At 34.9% G+C, this 20,123-nt stretch overlaps 1 protein-coding gene across 1 annotated transcript in view; it reads left to right on the top strand.

Moving 5' to 3' along the window:
- Window positions 1-15,761, top strand: part of LOC110446952 (protein piccolo-like) — a 29,229-nt gene extending 13,468 nt beyond the window's left edge. The window contains exons 2-4 of the mRNA XM_021492300.1: window positions 4,614-8,612; window positions 12,273-12,356; window positions 15,017-15,761. Coding sequence (XP_021347975.1) covers window positions 4,614-8,612; window positions 12,273-12,337 — 4,064 coding nt within the window. The 3' untranslated portion in view covers window positions 12,338-12,356; window positions 15,017-15,761. The remainder of the gene's footprint in view (window positions 1-4,613; window positions 8,613-12,272; window positions 12,357-15,016) is intronic.
- The last annotated feature ends 4,362 nt before the right edge of the window (window positions 15,762-20,123 follow it).

Below are 20,123 nucleotides of genomic sequence, written 5' to 3' on the forward strand. Positions count from 1 at the left end.
GGAATGTTTCTGTCACGTGATCGAGGTTTGTGAGACATTCTGAAACATAATTTCCTCTGTGTTGCAGTTTTCGAGAACATTGTGATACACATTACCCTATGAGTAAAGGTAGCAATTTTAAATATGCAATCATGATATGTACCACGGTTGAAATGTTAGTAGTTTATGGAACCCTACAAGTCATAACGTTCTTTTGTTTGCAAACATATTGTCGCTATTTGTAAAATTTCTAATCAAATGTATTAAATTAACATCTTATCAATTATTAAACCAAGTAACTTCAAGTAGAAGTTGATGTTAAATTCGCGTCAGAATTACCCCGCTAAACTCTTACAACACCATTTAATTGTACACTTGTATTTTTATCGAGTTCTCAATACATACAAAACTTCGTATAATTCAACTCTATCATAAATTAATCACCCCGTCCTGAATTTATTATTTCGATATCTTAATTTGAAGTCCTTCACTATTGATTTAAAACATCGCTGACTAAAACAAACATGTTTTCTCAAAAACATTGATTGTTTATCAGTAATTTGCTGTCTTTCTTTCTGTATATCATATTGTGCATAACACGTTTTATCATATGAAAACCGTATTATGCAGTGTCATAAAGTCATCACAGGAATTGCGTTTATGTAACGCGTGTAATATCACTCCGTAAATGACATCACAATCGAAACAGAACAACCAATGTGACGTCAGGTCATTGTGAAGCAGACGCAATTTTCATCGTTTCAGAGGCGGCCAAGTGCAACATATTCGTTTCAGATCATAAATATACGTTCAGTTTATTTTGTATTATATGATTAAAAGAATCTTTCATTCGTTTCCCTTCATATTAGATTGATGATTACAAGTTTTGAATTTTTCATATTTGCTCGCCAGAGGCTCACAAACATGAACAATCCAAAACTTGTATCATAAATCTAATATTAAGGGAAACGAATGACAGATCCTCTAAATGTGAAAATAACTCAAAACACGTCAGTGTGATTGTAAGTTATCTATTGTGTCACTTTCAGAAACCAAAACACAAGAAATTCACCTTTATCCTTTGTAGTGTAGGAGTGATGCCCATTTTGTGTCTGCAGTCTGCAGCAATTCAACGATTTCGTTATAGGTTTCATGGAGTTAAACGAAACGATCATAAGTCAGTTTCTACTATCGAAGAAAATATGGCAAAAAAATACTTTATATGAATGACATATATGAATAAGTTTTGTGAATCACAAATTGTGAAAAAAAGAAACTCCTTGTTTTGTTTATTTTTTTAATCGATCACCAGAATACATACACAGTATCATAATAAAACATAACGGAAATGAAGGGCAGTTTTTATGCCATGTCATTGTGACCTTGTCAACAGAAGGTGTCCATTTCATTTCGAAGGCTATGACGTCACGACTAGGTCACTGAAGTGTCCGTTTTACAGGTCACATGATTCATTCACAACTCAATCCCTGATCAACATGAAACGTTCCAGTTTTTATTGATGACTACGCGATTGCATAGAGAGATATAATAATGAAACGTTAAAGTAAAAACCACGAGATAATAAAAACAGAAATAGTTCACGTAGTGTATGACACTTGAAATATACCTATGAATGGATTGGTTTCTATTGACGTTTCCGTGTCAATATACAAGAGAAATTTCAATTACTAAACAGCACAGTTTATTACAAGCTATACAGTCGCATACATATGATGATAATATGTACTTTTGCCAAATTATTACGTCCGGATTTTTTTTATAACTATAACATTTCCTTTAAGTACAAACGCTGGCTATTAGTACATGTATAAGATGGGCGAGAGATAACAAACTGTGAATGCACCCAAACATATGTTAATTGAAGGTGAATACAAATAAATAGTTAATTATAACTGTACTATACAGCCGTTTCCTCCGTAGGTGATGCTAGGGGCCAAAAAGGTAAAAATCCAAATTGGTCTTAAAGATCTACTGTTGAAGTTAAAAGGGAGATAAATATACAGCATTTTGATAGAGCGTCCTATCTAGCTAACATAAGCCACTCTCAAGCGCTTTACAGTACATATATATACAATCTAATACAATGAATACAATTAGCATATACATTAATCAATACAATAAAGAGGAATTCGCAGACAAACTCTTTAATACTTGTCGTCAATGTACAGAGCACTTGTTAACTTCAAATCAGTAATAACAAAAATATGTTCATTGTTAACCCCGACACAAGGAATATCCTTGATATCAATGTCACGGCAAGGTCACGGCAAGGTCACGGCAAAACATCGGGGACTAATACATCTACCAACACAGTCCAACTGTTTGTATCTCGAAAGGTGTAACACAACACATAAAGGTGTAACACAACACATAAAGGTGTAACACAACACATAACTTCTAAGACTCGTTTCATAAAATCTCATATGAAATGAAAACTCATTTAAGATCCTCTATATATGTTCATACATTCTTTATTCTGTAAAAAAAAACTCACCTACAACGTTTATATTAATTTTTCTTATCTGTATCGTTTTCTGTGTATAAATATCACAAGGGGTGACGTGTCTAAAAAGACCATTGTATAAACAGATTAGTTTTTATGTGAAATATCATCTGTATATAACTATCATTTGTCTGTATTGAAAAAGTATCTCTTTTAGAAAGACTACCCAAATATAAGGCAGTTTATCACTACATAATTTGGTTGAAATAACTCAAATGTTATTTGCTATATGATAAAATTCATGAACCACTTGCTGTCTTTTTCCTTTTGTGGTATACATGTTTAAGTTTATATTCAACTTTCTCTGTTAAAATAATATTTAACAATCCCGTTTAAAATTCCAGTGTCAAGATAATGTTTATATTTGGATCACTCATCTTCACTAATGAATATTTAGTCATTGATTAATTAAGCGAGCAGGTGTTTCCTAACGTTAATTGTTAATAACTGATATAAAATCTATTCTGATCATGTGTATAATTCTAGTGCATAATGTTATGGTTTCTTCCTTGACTTTTGATTGATACAATATCATAAATTTTATATTTATATCTGTTCGATTGTACCTCAGATATGATTAAGAAATATGGAATTTGCTGATCATTAGTCTATAAATACAAAGTTAAACATCCGTTAAGGATATATTTGATTTCCTCATTTAATAAACATTACGACAATGAATGTCATTGTCTTGTGTCATGTTTCGATCTAGATCTTCCAGACGTTGACAAACATTGTGTATGTTGTAAGTTGGTTGTCTATGCATTCCTGCAAACAACTATCCCAGCATTACCTTTATAAAATAGCTTCTTGCATTATCAAAGTTTTGGAATAGAACTGAAATCATTATTTAAGCAAAAATATAAATAACAATAAAGTTGTTTCTATGCGAAAAAGTTTGTTAGGTTTGAATGCAGAGTGCTTTCCCTTTAGAGTGCTCTCCCGTCCGAGTTGTGATTACTCCTTAAACGGAGACTTTTTGCCATATTACCTCCAACGTACATCTTTTTATAGAGATTTATACCCTTCCTTCCTTTTTCAATTTTCTTTGACTTCTTTACCATGTACGTATTTGTCTCGCATTCATTTTTGTTATCACAATTTAATTTCATTTACCCTTCTGTCGCAAAATAAATAAGTTATGGATACATGTTTCCCTCTTTTATATGTAGGGGAATATGTATGAATAAATCGTTTATGTTAGTTTTCCTTACATTGTACTAATCCGAACGCAACCCTAAAAAAAATTGAATATTTTTGAAATTGTCTGTTATGTTTTACTAGTAAAGAATAATTAAATCTGTGATTTTCTGTTCAAACGTGCATAAAAAAAGTAAAAATGTCACTGAACTACTTATTGCCGGTCAAGTTAGACTGAGAGATCCAAAACGTTAGGCACATTATATATTCTAGTTTGCATGTAGGTGAAAATATATGGCAATATCTATCGGAAAATATTGATGATATGTTTTCAACAAAAATAACCAGGCAAGTTAAGAAAGTTTGTCTTGGGTGAATTTATAAAGGCAAATATAGAATATACATCCAAATAATTAAAATAATGTCTTTGCCTGTATGCCGTTATGCCTTTTTGCTTTTTTTTAAAATCAAATAACACGTATACAACGTGTGTTAGTTTGGTAGGTTCAAGTGCCCATATTGGGTCATACTGTCGTTAGGAGTTCTAATATATCTTCCGGAGGCGAGGTAGCCTGGTGGTAGGGTGCCGGGTTCGTGACCGAAGGGTTGCGGGTGTGAGTCACGTCACGGCTCTGTGGTGTATCTTTGAGCAAGATATTTTACTCCAATTGTTCCAGTCTACTCAGTTGTATATGAGTACGTGGTTGGACAGTGCTAGAATTGTTGAATGCTAGCTGTGAGCGCCGAAATGGCCGCACCGGCTGTATGCTTCTCAGGGAGTTGAGAAATATATTAGGCGGTTGCAAAGGCCCTATAACAACGGATAATAACTTGTGAACTGCTTTGAGACGACCTACGACCTAGGCTGTGCTTAAGCGGTATATAAGAACCTCAAATTAGTAGTAGTAGTAGTATTTTGCGAAAGGTGTCGTTATATATGTCAAGTTTTACCTATCTGCTGTCGTTGCAGGTTTCGCCTCTGTCGACTGCCAGTGGGGATTTGGACTCGGGAAAGGTGGTGACTTGGACTGGCTCGTGTCAAATATGGGAGAACTGGATAAGTTTGACCTAAGTCAGAATCGCGATAAATCTGGTGGTATAGCTATCCCAAAACAACACCAGACACCAGGACGAATGGCAATAGGAAGGCGCTATGGACGTTTTATCCAGTCTGCCGATGACAGCAGTGAGCCAAGTGACAGCAGCAGCAGCAGCAGCGAAGAAATATCTGTCGGGAATGGTGATACTATATACAGTAGATTTCTAGAAAATAGACAAAACAATAATAATGATGGATTGGACAATCAACAAGGCGGAGGAGAAGGATACAATAATGAAGGCGAGGAACATGTTTACAATGGTGAAACCGGAACTGAAAGTGAAACTCAAACCGGCGATAATTGGAACTTCAATGATAACTCACAAAATCGACAGTCAGGATCAGAGCATTCCGCGTGGCACAGAAATGGAGGAAATGGAGAGGGATCACAGTATAATGCACAGGAAATGCAGAGTAATCAAGGTGTTACCTACGATAAGCGTAGCCCGCAAGCTCATCCTGGTCAGCAAGGCCGAGCAGGCCAGGGAAGGCAGCAAAGTCAACAGGGTCAACGCGGAGGTCAAGGTCGGTCAGGTCAGCATAGATTTCGTAACTGGGCGGATTATCAGCGTCAACAAGAAAGGAACAATCTAGGAGAAGAATACGAGCGTGAAGACGTGACACCAATAAATAACTCTAACGGAGGTCACGGGCAAAGTGGCTCACAGGGTCAAGGTCAAAACGAAGCTGAGGATAGAATGCCCCACGCTGGTAATCAATCTCCAGCATCAAATGGCTTTGCTTATGAAGCTATTGAACCAGAAGATAGAACAACTCCAGCTGTGACCTCAAACAAGAAGACAACACCTTCACAACAGGAATATGAAGCAGAAGATGTCACAACAAGCGCTCCGGGTGGTTCAGTCACCAGTGGACGAGTTACCTTTCAACGGAGTACTACAGAGGAATATGAAATGGAAGGAAGCAGGCCAACAACGTCTGCTCCAAAGGCAAACAAAGAAAATTATAATACGTGGGAGAGTGGGATGAACCCTAACGGAGGTAAACCCATTCGGACAGGACCGGGTGGCAGAGCACCAGGTCCCAACTCCCGTGGTAGATGGGTAAATATAGGCCAGATGCCTTATCCACGAAAGGCAAATAATGCTGTAAAAAGAAATGAATGGAGTGCATATGCTAGCTCAGTGGATGGAAGTAGTCCAGGAAACGGAATTCAACCTCGGCAATCATCGGTAGACGTTAACCCTAACAAGAGACAGCCGACTCCAAAACAAGGCAGGATTGCTGAACCGGTAAATAACAGGCAGACATTGTCAGGGAATGGAAACAGTCCAGGTCGACAAGGACTTACAGATACCTGGGTAGGGCCCGATCAGAATCCAAATCAGAAACCATCAGAGAATGCGGCGGTGGGTTCATGGTTGGATACAGTGTCTAATACACAAATGAATCTACCTAGTCAACCAATGAAACCTAATCCGGCGAATAATAATCAACAGCCAAAACAGGAGCCATTAGTACGACCATCAGACCGTATTCCTTCTCATGCTAGACCAGCGTTCCAAAGCGGTCGTCATCCTGCGTCCGTGAGACCCATGTTCCCTAATCGTCATAACCAAATAGCCAAACCAACCTCTCCTAACGGGCAGAGATTACCACCAGTGAAGTCTTCTTCTTTCCCTGCTACACGTAACAAGCCATCGACACCTACCAGATGGAGGCAACAACCGATACGACCAGCACAACCAAGTGGAAGAAAGCCGGAACAAACGGCGCAGAGACCATCGTGGACAGGTGGTTCTCCAAACAATGTACGACAGTTACCTCAAGACGGCTGGATCGATCCACCAGTTTGGCAGGACAAGACGCCTAGGCAACCAATCCAAAAAACGAATACAAAACCTAAAAATCAACCATGGAATAGTGGTCGAATTAGTAACGTACCGGGACCGGTCCAACATCATCGTAAGCCTTTGGGAGGGCGGGACTTTCAAAGGAAACCATGGAACGGTAAAAACTTAAATAAGCCTAATAACCAGCCGAGGCAGCCAAAACATGTAATGAAGAAACCGGAAAATGATATACTCACTTCTACACAATCAACATGGAGAGGTGTTCCTGTGTCGCCAACACTGAATATTATTGACCCGAAATTTTCTGGTCAGATGCCTACACGTAGAGGTAAAAATCCACCAGCATGGACAAACCCGCCATCAGACTCAGCAGGTAGACATCCGGTTAATCGTGACAACATTCCAAATGAGAAACCATCGGGCTCTATTCCAAACCAAAGGGATCAACCAGTTGTCAACGACATCAACAAGAGTGTACAACCATCAAAACCTATTGACAGTGGTAAACACATGTACCCTAATGATATCTCTAAAAATCCATCCTGGGGAGGAGACATCATCAGTCCATTCAGTGGAGATTTTGTCACAGAGAAACCTATGGTAGGCGGTACCAAAGTCAGTAAGAGACCCGATACCGGTCAGGTGACAGTTGCATTGAAACTCCACGTTTCTGATGCTAGTGTGCCTAAGTTGCAAGTCAATGATTGGGGGAACACCCCTCAACGTGGGGACTTTGTCTACAAACCAAAACCGGCCACAGTACCACAGGGACATAAACCTAAGGGCAGCAGGAACACCAATAGGATAAATACCCCAGACCGCTTTCACGCCAACCCGGATAAGCCAACTTATCGAGACATAGAGACCAGCACGTTCTCAGTCATTAATCCAAATTCAAAAACATCTCATACTGGTCCCGCCATTGTCCGACCTACAAAGAACAACAGACGCCCATTGAATCAGCAAAACAGACGTCAACCACCTGTTAAACAAGAACCAGTAAAAAATAATAATGAACATCTCAAACAGATTAAGAATTTAATTAATAAACAACACCCGGCTACAGTAATTAAACAATTCATCGAAATGACGACGGCGAATAGCTTTGGCGTTTCTGGTACACAGGAACACAATAGTCTTATCACGAACATTGATGACACATTATCATCAGATAACCCTCAGATTATTAACCTTCTCAGAGACATAGCACGGGCGAACAAACGAGCAGGTACCGGTCACCAACAGCAAGGGGTTCCACAGAACGATGTGATAGCTAAAATGTCGTCAACGGCAGTATTAGGTAATCGTCCTAAAACGTTAGATATGGCTTCAAGTCATGGAAGCATTGTCGACGGTGTTGACGCCGAGGCTCTTCTCAACAGTAATGCCAATCTACACGGCATCATAAACAGCAAGAACCCTGGATTATCGAAACCATCGGCTGCTAATTCCATATTAACTACAAGGTTAGAGAGTACAAAAAATAAGCCACCTTACCCAGGATTCCCTGCAGCAGGAAATGATGATGCAGTGAATTTCGGCGAGCTAAGCATGACAGTTAAACGTGTTAATGGAGAGCCAAGACCGGTGGAAAATGTGGAGCTTGGCCAACTAAAGAATGTAAATGCGGGTCAAGGATCCAGTAAAAATGTGATCAATATTAAAAATGGCCGTACTATAGCCCCGGTTAATCCGACACCTGAATCAGTAACACCAAAGTCATGGTCGGAATATAACCCCGACCCATGGCAGAAGGGTGTTAACACCAAACCAAGCACACAATCAAATATTCCAGGCTCAGCAGCAGGAGGACAAAACGGGAACTACACAGCTTCAAGAGATAAAGGAGGTCGACAGAATGTATCGGGCACCACAGAAAGACAACAGACCGCGCCAGTAGTTCAAAGACAGTTTCAAACAGTATTAACGGCACAAAGGAGGAGACAAGGAGGCGGCGGTGTCTGGAGAAGTGCTGCTGGTGGAGAAGGGGCCTGGAAGGTAGCGGCGAGGAACGAGGCCAGAGAGCTGGTCTTGGAGAAGGAGGGACATTGGAACTGTGAGTAATATGTGTGTCGTCTAAAATATGGTGTGGAAACGTACATTGCATGATTTTTATTGATTTTGCTGAACATTGCCCACAAATTCATTCATAAAGTGACAGACATATTTAAGCATAAAACTGTAAATCACTTAACTTCCCCGAATATCTATTATTGTGAATTTGTTTTTGAAAAAGTCATTAATAAAAATTGAATGGAAATTCAATTCATGATTGATTCCTTCCATATGCTTTTGAAAAAAATAATTAATTAAATGCTCGATCAAATCTCGGAAACTGATAACGCATTATGAGTGGTTTACAGTTTAATAAGGTAGGTAATATATCAATCACTTTTAAATAGCCTTTTATCCACAGCACAATTGTTAATACATTTCTCCTATTTGGCTTTAATTAGGAGACTTTCCTTATGGGAGCAACACAAAATTTAAATGCGCTTTTGCCTTTTCATGTATTTACTAGCAATTGCGATCTGCATTTCAATTTATTTATGTTGCTTCTGAAAATGAACATAATGAGAGTTTTCTTGCTTTTGAAATCGCAAGGCTAATGCGACCAGCGCACGCAAAGCAGGCACCAACCACAAGCGTTGCATAAGTTTAATAACTTCACCTATTAATACTTATCCTATAACTCTGCATGCATGCTCCCTCTAACCACCCACTCTCTCCCCTCCCCAGCGGTCAATATCACCACAATAGGCAAGAAGAGCAACATATGTCCTGTCTATGACGTCACATATCAGGAGAACGCCGTTATCCTCTCCACCAGACACAGCACGTGCAAAATGTGAGTTAACGGCTACGCGCTAGTGTGTAGGTGAATAAAATCAATTGTATTATTTAGAGACGATTGGAGGTTTTTTTCAGGGATTATATTTGACGGACACAATTTAAATCCCATAGTCCAACTTCCGGTTTTGTGAGGTTTCCAAGTACCATGTGTAATGTTTCGATGTCTTTTCAGTTTCTGATGTTGTCCTTTCGTTTTAATGTCGTTTTAATTTCGAGTTCAAGTTTGATCTTCGTGCGTTGTTGACATTATAGGATATTTTGTAAAATAATTGCAAAACAAATGTAACCTTATACTAAACGACACAGAATGTGTAAAATCAGGTTAGTTATATGTAAAATAGCATAAAAGTGCATCCTAGTGGGATCACGAGTTACATAAAGTATGCAAAATGTGCATTCACTTAATTATTAGTGTAATAATACAAACAGATGTTATACATCATAAGGTTGTTGTTAATATAATAATGAATGCAAATAAACTATTCGGTGCACTCGAGATTGATCGATTGTTTAATAAAATGAATGTTTTTGATTTATATAAATGGAGGTTTATTGAATTACTGAGCGTCATTATAAGTGTAAAAACTAATATATCATATTCAAGTGTCAGTATATACTGCATATATATATATATATATATATATATATATATAATTCAAAAGAGTAGTTTGCATTGTCGATAACTATGCAAACTGAGTGCTTGTTAGATCTACTGACCAAGACAATCATGTATAACCGCTTCAACATACAAGGACAATTTAAACTGAAACACAAATACAAATAATACCACAGCGTCAACATAATGACACACTGTAGGACAGTGGTAGCAAAGACAATCATAGCTGATCATCAACAATAAAAATGTATACCACAGCGTCAGAACACAATAACAATTAAATCCGCATTATCAACACACAAGGACTTATTATACGACAGCGAACACAAACGATAATTCAAGGACTGAATATATCACAGATTCAACACATTCCTAAAACAATGACCCTAGGTCAACATACACGACAAATTGTACCACAGAGTCAACACACGAGCGAAAAATATGCCAAAGCGTCAACATATTATAACAAAATATACTACATTATCAGCTTGCAGGACAAAATATACCATTCTACAGCACTCAAGGTAATATCATGCTTAAATGTCGAAACATTTAGACAAAAAAAACCCACAGCGTCAACACATAACATCAAAATATACCACAGCAACTACACATAACGACAAAATATACCACAGCGTCTACACATCACGACAAAATATACCACAGCGTCAACACATAACAACAAAATATACCACAGCAACTACACATAACGACAAAATATACCACAACGTCAACACATAACGACAAAATATACCACAGCGTAAACACATAACAACAAATTATACCAGAGCGTCAACACGTAACGACAAAATATACCACAGCGTCAACACAAAACGACAAATTATACCACAGCGTCAACACATAACAACAAAATATCCCACAGCGTCAACACATAACAACAAATTAAACCAGAGCGTCAACACATAACGACAAATTATACCACAGCGTCAACACAAAACGACAAATTATACCACAGCGTCAACACAAAACGACAAATTATACCACAGCGTCAACACAAAACGACAAATTATACCACAGCGTCAACACAAAACGACAAAATATACCACAGCGTCAACACATAACGACAAAATATACCGCAGCGTCAACACATAACAACAAAATATACCACAGCGTAAACACATAACAACAAATTATACCAGAGCGTCAACACGTAACGACAAATTATACCACAGCGTCAACACATAACGACAAATTATACCACAGCGTCAACACATAACGACAAAATCACAAAATTTACCATCTTTCTTTATTGTATTCTGTGGTTTGTGATGCATGTTTGAGACTGAAGTTCTCACACCTAAATGTTGTTCCCAATGTGTCCTCAAGACTCGAGTAAATCGTATAGCAAATAACGCTGTTTCATTACTTTGGAGTTAAACAGATTTTGGTATGTTTCGCGATTACATCAAGAAGTTGAAGCAAAATTAATTATGTTCAATGTTATTCGAGCAATCACGTAAAATAGCCTGTCAAGAAAATGCATATTTTTAGTATTTCAAAAATGATGCGTTAGTGAACCCATGACGATCAGGTTATTTTTGTTTTTAAATAACAGATACTATTTTACCAAACACCCGTTTAGATAGGTTATTTTATTTTTTGTTTGAATTGAGGGTGTAGGGTGGGGATGGGGATGTGATTTATTATTCGTTGTTCACAACATGATAATAATCTGATAGTCTTGGCGTCACAAAACATTTTAGTTATATAGGATATTTCCTATACTTCAAAAGACCGTCAAGAGAATTCAACTATCGACAATTTCATTGACCTGATGCATGCTTTCCTCAAATTCCCCACTTCATTCATCAGCGAGTTTAACGCTTAAATTTCATATACAGTCATCATATATGTGTTGTGGTTATATTTTGAAAATGATGTTCTATTAAAACTATCGAACGAAATCATCAACATAATATTTAATTTAACAATTCGTTCTATAAGGATAAGTCAATGAGTACATGAATACCCCAAGGGAGGTTGATAATCAGATTTCTTTGAAAACGTTTACAGCTTTTTGATACATGTCTATCAAGTTTATTTCAACCTATTGTTTTATACATTTGTTCTATTTATATCGGATCATAAATACTTTAATACATATGATATGGGTTATTATCACGTTTTGTATATAGCATTAATTAAATCTATATCCGATAACAGAATTTTGATTCATTGTATTTTGAGTTTCAGTTATATAATTGTTTTATTTATATCCGATCATAGCATTATCACATGGCACCCGAGACCAAAAAGTCGCCAAGTCCGACAGCAGACTCCGTTCGGGATGAGGAAGCAGTTTATCACGAGGTAAGAATCGAATCGCCAATTAATAAATATCCTGCAACTATTTATAAACCGATTTTTTACTTTCCTATCGTGTAAGGGATGCTTGACTTATGCTCGAGTCAAACAGTATAAGACTTTCAAACCTTCTTTAATTTTTTCACAGTTTGTTAAGAGCGTTCAGAGAAATATAATATGCAAATATTTGGTATTTTATTAACTCAATCTTTTGTATTAAACTTGTCAGGCTGATTTAAAAATCCTCTAATTTAAGTATACGTTATAATTCAGGTCATGCAATTATATCGGTGTAGATATTGAAACAGATAACAACAATATATATGTTAACAAGTAGCATACAAATAAAACGCAGGTGTAATCGTTTTCCTTGAACATATAAATAAATTAAAAAAAATAAAAAAATCGCGATTTCCCTAAAACTACTATTTATATTACTTATAACATCATCATAATTCTACTGTTACTGTAAGTGATCAGTAAAATATTGAATGCTTGAAAAATATCTAAATGACCAGATTTGTCAATCACGTGAAATTTCTTTAAGTTGATTTTTATAATGTTCGTGTGTGTTGACATTGACGTGTATTTTGTTTCTATTTTAATTATATGACGCCTCCCTTAACAAAACTATCATAACTGTACATACACTCCTTTCGCGCAACTTAAATATTGCGTTTGTTTTAAAGAATTTCTGGCAAATAGGTTTCAATTATAATAAACGCTAAGCCTTATTTGGGACGTTTAAATTTACAAAACAATATTACAACACCACACACATTATTTCACAGTAAATATAATAGATGTAAGTTTGATGTAGAACGATGTTTGACATAATATTTGTCATTGCCAATGCCACCATTTCCGGAAATGCTAGCGAGCTTTACCATCAAACAATAAATCCCACTGGCGTACTGACACTTGCCTGTGTGACGTGTTACCTGTCAGTCAGACATACCTTATGATCCATCCCGGTACACAAATAATCACTTTCTCATTAGTGTTAACACTGAATGTCTCCGGTCCCGTGAAACATGATTCATGTATATAACATGTTCGACTAAAGTTCACCCTAACACACTAGAACTACCTCTACGTCTCGTCCTGTCTGTAAAAACTAGGACAGAGTGTCTCATTAATGACTTACCACATTAGTTCCCCATTATGGTTATCCGCTGAAAAAATCCTTGCTGACAAATGAGAAGTTATGTGGTTTGTCAACCATTGATTGCACCGATATGGAACAAGCAAGATATATATGGAGTAACAGTTTGCTGTTTTTGTAAAAAGGCTTTGATAATTAATCATTTTAAGATCTATTTTAAGATCCATGTTTCTAAAAGAACGCTGTTTGTGTCACTTTGTGTTAAATACACAGTACATTACTCCCTATATCTTTGGCAAACCTGATTCTGAATTAGAATATAGTTTGAGATATATCTCATGTAAAGTCCATTGATTCTTTTTTCTGTACATTTTATTATTTATTTAGATATAAGCTGTTTTTTATTAGAAATCTTGAACATTCAATTTCTAAATGACCTCCCTTAAGAACGATGTTTCCAAATAGACAGTTAATTTGTCGATTTGTGTTATTTAACACTCTCAATATCTTTGTCATAATTGTATCTGAATTTCCATTTTTTTCTGTAATTTCATAAGGCCTTATACATGTACAAGCTTCAATAACATTATTATTTTTGCCGTCTTTCCTATGAAAATTCCATACTTTTAAAACCCATGATGGAGTTTTCTCTATAAAAAGATAAGGCGCTATTACCATTTGTTTCCAATTTTATTATTTCATTAAAACATTTTCAATATTTTATGCCTATCCTTAATTATTTCTCAAAGTTTGAATTGCAGAAGAAATGTTCAACCGATTTTAACATGACTTATCAATCGTCATATAACACAGATCGAAGGGTTTGATAACCGCTAAATATCTATTTTTTACACCGAAGTTAGTAATAGTTTACGGATTGTGTATCGGTAACACGTGACGTTAGTGTATTTAGGACAAAACGTGTACCCAGTGAAAGGATACCATGTATAAATAAGTGTAAACCCATGTTACTGTTATAAATAGCTCCGCTTAATGTTCCTACACTCTCGCAAACTTGCAACGTTGTAAATAACTACATACCGTAAATATGGTAATTTACGCGAGGGGATAACGTAAACGCAATATGAACCGTTCCGTTTTTGTAGCGTTATTTACTGAAGATTTATTTTATGAAATTGAGTCATAAACATGATCCCATTGTGAAATATGTTGATATTAAGATAAACAAAAAATAACACAAAGCAAAAATTACAAAGGTTGAAGTATGTTTTCTTACTTTTTCGACGTCATTTTGATATTTCTTTTTACGATTTCTATGATCACATAAGATAATGAAAGAATGTATACCAATTTTTATACAGCTGTTGTTTATCAAACATTATAAACTTTGCAGGAACTATATATTCTCCACAATTTGTTTTATAATACATGAGGATTAGTTCTGATACCGAATATCACTCTAAAATTCATTTAGATTTCGAAGACATTGAAATTTATCTTTTGAAGCAACATGAAAACAATACATATTTGCAAAAGAAACGGTATACATGCGTGATCTGTTCTGGTGATTTTTCATGAACGATATATAAATTTGCTTCAGGATGCATTACGTTCCTGTGGTGACATATGTGAATGCAAGGTGACGTCACATCCGGTCCTAACATGAACTAAAGATGGTTTGTGACCTCGTGGAGAAAACTGTAGAAGAGTAGAATTTGTGACATAAAAAGTTGACATGACACCTAATGTTTGCAAAAAAATAAATTATGATACATCACTCTGATGTATGTTAAAATACTACAGGGTTTTAAATATTAATGTTCAATTATAGTAACTTCATATAGTCAAGTGTATATGTGTGTGTCCGACATTTGCAGTGTTTATAATAGGACGAACCTCATTTATCTATTATTGTACACATGTGGAAAGCTTTTGTGTGGTATGTAATTGGTAATGACTGTATACCAATTAATATATGTATAAATGTGCGTGTGTATGACTTACCGTCAATTTGCACGTGTTTGTTACATATTTATTTCGCTTTGCTTAAAGTAAAATGAATTACCGCGAAAGTAATTATCCAGTATATTTTCTCTCGAAATGTGACTAGCGGGATTTCAAATTTAAAGCAATGACATTAGAAAACATTCCTATAATTATAATACATGCGGAACTGTTGTGTTTATTAAAAAGCGACAATTCAGCAATAGTACCATATATTGCTTTATTTGCAGACACAGTACACATAGTTCGGAGGGGTATTGTTACGTAACTTGTTTGTGAGAGTAACGTCATCAATGTTTGAGAAAACGACGTAATTTTCTCACACAAATCAATGATGTAACAATCAATACCTGCTCCCAAGAGAAGATAACTCTGCAATACGCAAAGACGGAATATTCAAGAATATGTTTTTAAATAATACTTCTTATATAATATAACGAGAATTCAAACAACTCGAACGTCAATCGAACAAAAATCGGGATTTTTTGTCAAAATGAGATTTGATTGATCTACACGATTACCCCTTGACTACCGGAAATGCTGTTTTTACATAAAGCTTACAAGTAGCAATAAAAGCATTTTCGATTTAATTGTTTATAAAACCGTGTACATAAAAGGTAAATGCAATTCTATCACATAGCTGAATAATAGTAAGCATTTGAGTTAAGTGCTTCCTGACATTTTAACGAGTTCATAGTTTAAAGCATAAACACATTCAACCTACGAGTTATTCGTGAATAAACAAAACATATTCTGTTTGTTACATTTGTTTCACAAATGGTACTAATTTGAATAGTATTTATTATGATTTTGATTATGATGCAATATTATTTATGTATAACCGATACAATTTACAGAATATGACAAATGAAAACCAATGTTGATATGTTATAGTGATTTTATTGCTTTGTATATATATATACTTTTCTATAGTGATTGATAGTGATTGATAGAAGCCTAAAACTGAACTTGGAATGTATTTTTTTATTTAGCTTTCACACGCGTCATAAAAAACACGTCTAAACACTCAGTCATTTAGTAAAGTGTGGTGTGTTTTATGGATGTGAGTAAAAATATCATTTGAATGAAAAGTGCATGCTGTAGAAAGTAGAGTATAACATTTAGAATATGAGGATCTGAAAAGTGTGTATTCATTTATTCTTTTTATCTTATTTACCTTGTCGACATACTTAAATGTTTGAACCTTGGAACTCCGATTTCTGTTTTTTATTGTATAAAAAATAATTTCCATTGATAATAGCTTATTATTATCATCATTACCACATATATTTAGCATCTACCCGATTGATTATTCAATCTTACATGATCTAATTAAGTTTCAAGCTGAATAGTCCTAATAGACAGTGATATATGGAAATAGTGAACTAAAGGGCACGAGAGTGCTATTTCAATGTATTTTTCTTTATGCAAATTCATTTATTAAAAAAACGCTGATAAGACTGTTATATATTTGCTTTTTCGTTGATTTGCTACAGAGTTTTATAGTTGGTGATATATATATATGAACAATGTATAACTGATATCCTTGATATAAAGAGAAAACTAATGTTGTAATTATTGTAATAAGCCGTGGCTGAATGTGTTATGACGATGAAATATTAAACTGTATTGTTAATTTATTTATTGTATAACTTACTCAATGTATTGTCATGAAACAAATCTCATAACAATGAGATCATTTAGGTTGCCTGTGTGATTAACTTCAAAGATAATAATATTTGTAATAACACGGATAATTCTTATGCGTAACAATTCTTAATAACCCTCAACAAAGCAATTCTAGCACCAACAACTCGCTAAGGAACATCAACACAGAACAAAATGACATTGCTAAAAGCGTTTAATACAACAATCTACATGTAAAAACTATGTATGTAGTGTTCTCAATATTATCCGCTAACAGCGAATACTGACATTTACGGGTATTCTTTGGAAAAACATGTACCGAAATGATCATTAACTGATTTCTCTAACTTTTGAATAAGTAACAGTATGAACCGTTATTACTCAGAACATTTCCAAACATAATTGCATTGATGTGTATTCAGCTTTATATTATTCGCATGTACACATTGTTTGTGACATTCGCGATATTTTTCCCGTTTGGTTTCTAATAAATTTAGTCTTTTAGTACAGACTTTGAGTTATGATTGTGCATGTCTTGAGGTTGATATAACTTCTATGTAATACACTCAATGAAGTTGAATGCATAAAGAAACATTAATTAAATTCATTACCGATATGAATATTGATGTAAAAAACGAAATTATTTAAGTGAAAATATAGATGTTCTGCTATTGATGACACTCGTAATACTGTTTATATAATTGCATCCGAAATATATTGGTTGATATTTGCCTATCTTAATAATCATCTCAAGCATATGTTTGTATGACACTTTCCATCAGTTATGATCAAGAAGAAGAGTTTCACTTAGGTTTCATTTGAATATTCGCTCTTAAAACATATTGAATCATGGCGTGTTGCTTAAAGTGTCTATTTGTTCTGAGATGTACACGAAGAAAAATGATAGCAGCGGGCCGGATATTCATGAATAATTTCCGATTGACATTTACTATCCCTTTTTGATAAACAACAACAAGATATTTCTCTATCCAACCTTTTATTTTAAAAACAAAGATGACAACCTCTTTAATGACTAAACAAACAAAATTGCACAGTATTCAGATAATTGCATAATGGTAAATAAAACGTCATATGACATTCGGCTACTCTGATTCACATATGTTTCTCGAAATTCTATTTTCGAGATAATTCTTCAGATTATTCATTCATACAAAATTGTCATTTTATGAATGAAAAGACAACATAATTTTTAATAATACTGACTTATTACTGACAAGAGATTTGATTTATAGACTGTTATGTAATAACAGGATTAATACTTACTTTACAAGAATTAAGTAAAACAAAGAATCGCCATTGTTACAACTTTTACTAAATATTAAAGTTCAGTTTAGATTAGATCCTAACACACAATACAGCATAGTGCAATCTTACATATACAAAACCAGAGCCCGTATTCATGACACCATTCTCATACTTAAGCACGGATTTTGTGGTCAAACTCGATTTCCTGTTGTCTTTATAAATTAATAATAAATATTATTTGGTAGATGATTTGAAAAAAACACAAACGTAGAGACTTAAAACCAAATACTGTTTTCAATGTTTTCATTTGACTTTTTAATCGTTTGACATGGTTTCAGCCAGTTACAAGAAACGCTACAGCACAAAAGCCTGGCTTGAGCATGAGTACGTTTTCATGAATACGGGCCCTACTTTTTCGACATTGTTTAAAACTGGGTTTTTTTATCCTGTTCTAAAATGCAAATCAATAATTTGATTGCGATCTCTATTGTCATGATGGCACCGTATCTATTTTTGAAATTGAAATGTCTTTGTCCAGAACTTTAAACAGTAGGCTAATTGAAACCTATTCCTCTCCAGTGGATGGAAAGCAGAAAAAATGGTTATAATTTCAAAATATAAATCGAAAAAAAATCAAACTGCAAAAATGCAGTCTAATAAGGCACTGATAATACCCGCGAAGTTCCATCAATACCGGTTTAGAAGGTAAGTAGCGTCGATTATTAACGGACGGAGAGGTAAACTGAATCCGACCTGTCCCTGTTACTATAATGAGACCCTTATCATAATATATCAGAATTCTCAACACTTGATCCAATCTAAAACATTATTTCATTAACAATGAAACATATGGAAGACTTATCTAGCAATCCCTGACAAATATGGATAAAAATGATAGCAAAACTAAATTACTAGATTAAATTTTAACTGCCGTTATTAATTTTTGTAGGTAAACTAACAATGAGGATATGCTTGCATATGGATCATTAGGCTGTGACATACCACATATTTTGGAATGTGACTTATATATCTTTCCATTTAATGCTAAAGGTCACATTTACTGCAAGTAATTGTCACATGCTCTGTGTATTGATAATGATTTATTTATATTGAACAACGACAAAAACACAAGCTACATGTATAACCAACCCCATTTCAGTTAATAAACTGTCAATCAAAAACAAATATATTTAGAAGGCCATTTCTTTTGTTCAATGGTGAGGTCATTGTAGATATCTTGGCAATGCTTTGTTCATAACAAGAATGACAAGATCGATGACGTATATATGCATACATTGTAACAATATGTAACCAAGCAAATGATTGTCAATCAAACAAAGTGAATACTAAATAGGGTTTTAACGGTTAAGTAACGTCAGGGAGGAAATGAAAGACTCGGTCACATAATGTTCGATGAGAGAGGGATGTTATATAAAGTTACTTCACATAAATGAACAAAACATCGATAAAAAATTATTTTTTTAATAATTTTTTTGATTTATTAATAATAGTTTTTCCCATCAGAATTAGATCGTGGAGGTCAACCCTTTCACCCCTATGTAACTTTAGAAGACTCTACCATGCATTGATCTGGATGAGTTCATTATGGTCTACAGTGGTGAAAGGGTTAACTTTCACGCAACAAAACGCACTGTATAGCGCTCAAGAGGGTACTTTTTCGTTATAAGATTTAATTTTATCAAAAAAACTGAAAATACGACATTAAATTGTTGTTTTATCTTTAATTTTTAGCAGCAAAAAGGAAAAATATAACTTTTCTTTTATCCCTG

This window comes from Mizuhopecten yessoensis, unplaced genomic scaffold, assembly GCF_002113885.1.
Source record: "Mizuhopecten yessoensis strain PY_sf001 unplaced genomic scaffold, ASM211388v2 scaffold3079, whole genome shotgun sequence".
In the NCBI taxonomy this organism is placed as follows: Eukaryota; Metazoa; Mollusca; class Bivalvia; order Pectinida; family Pectinidae; genus Mizuhopecten; species Mizuhopecten yessoensis.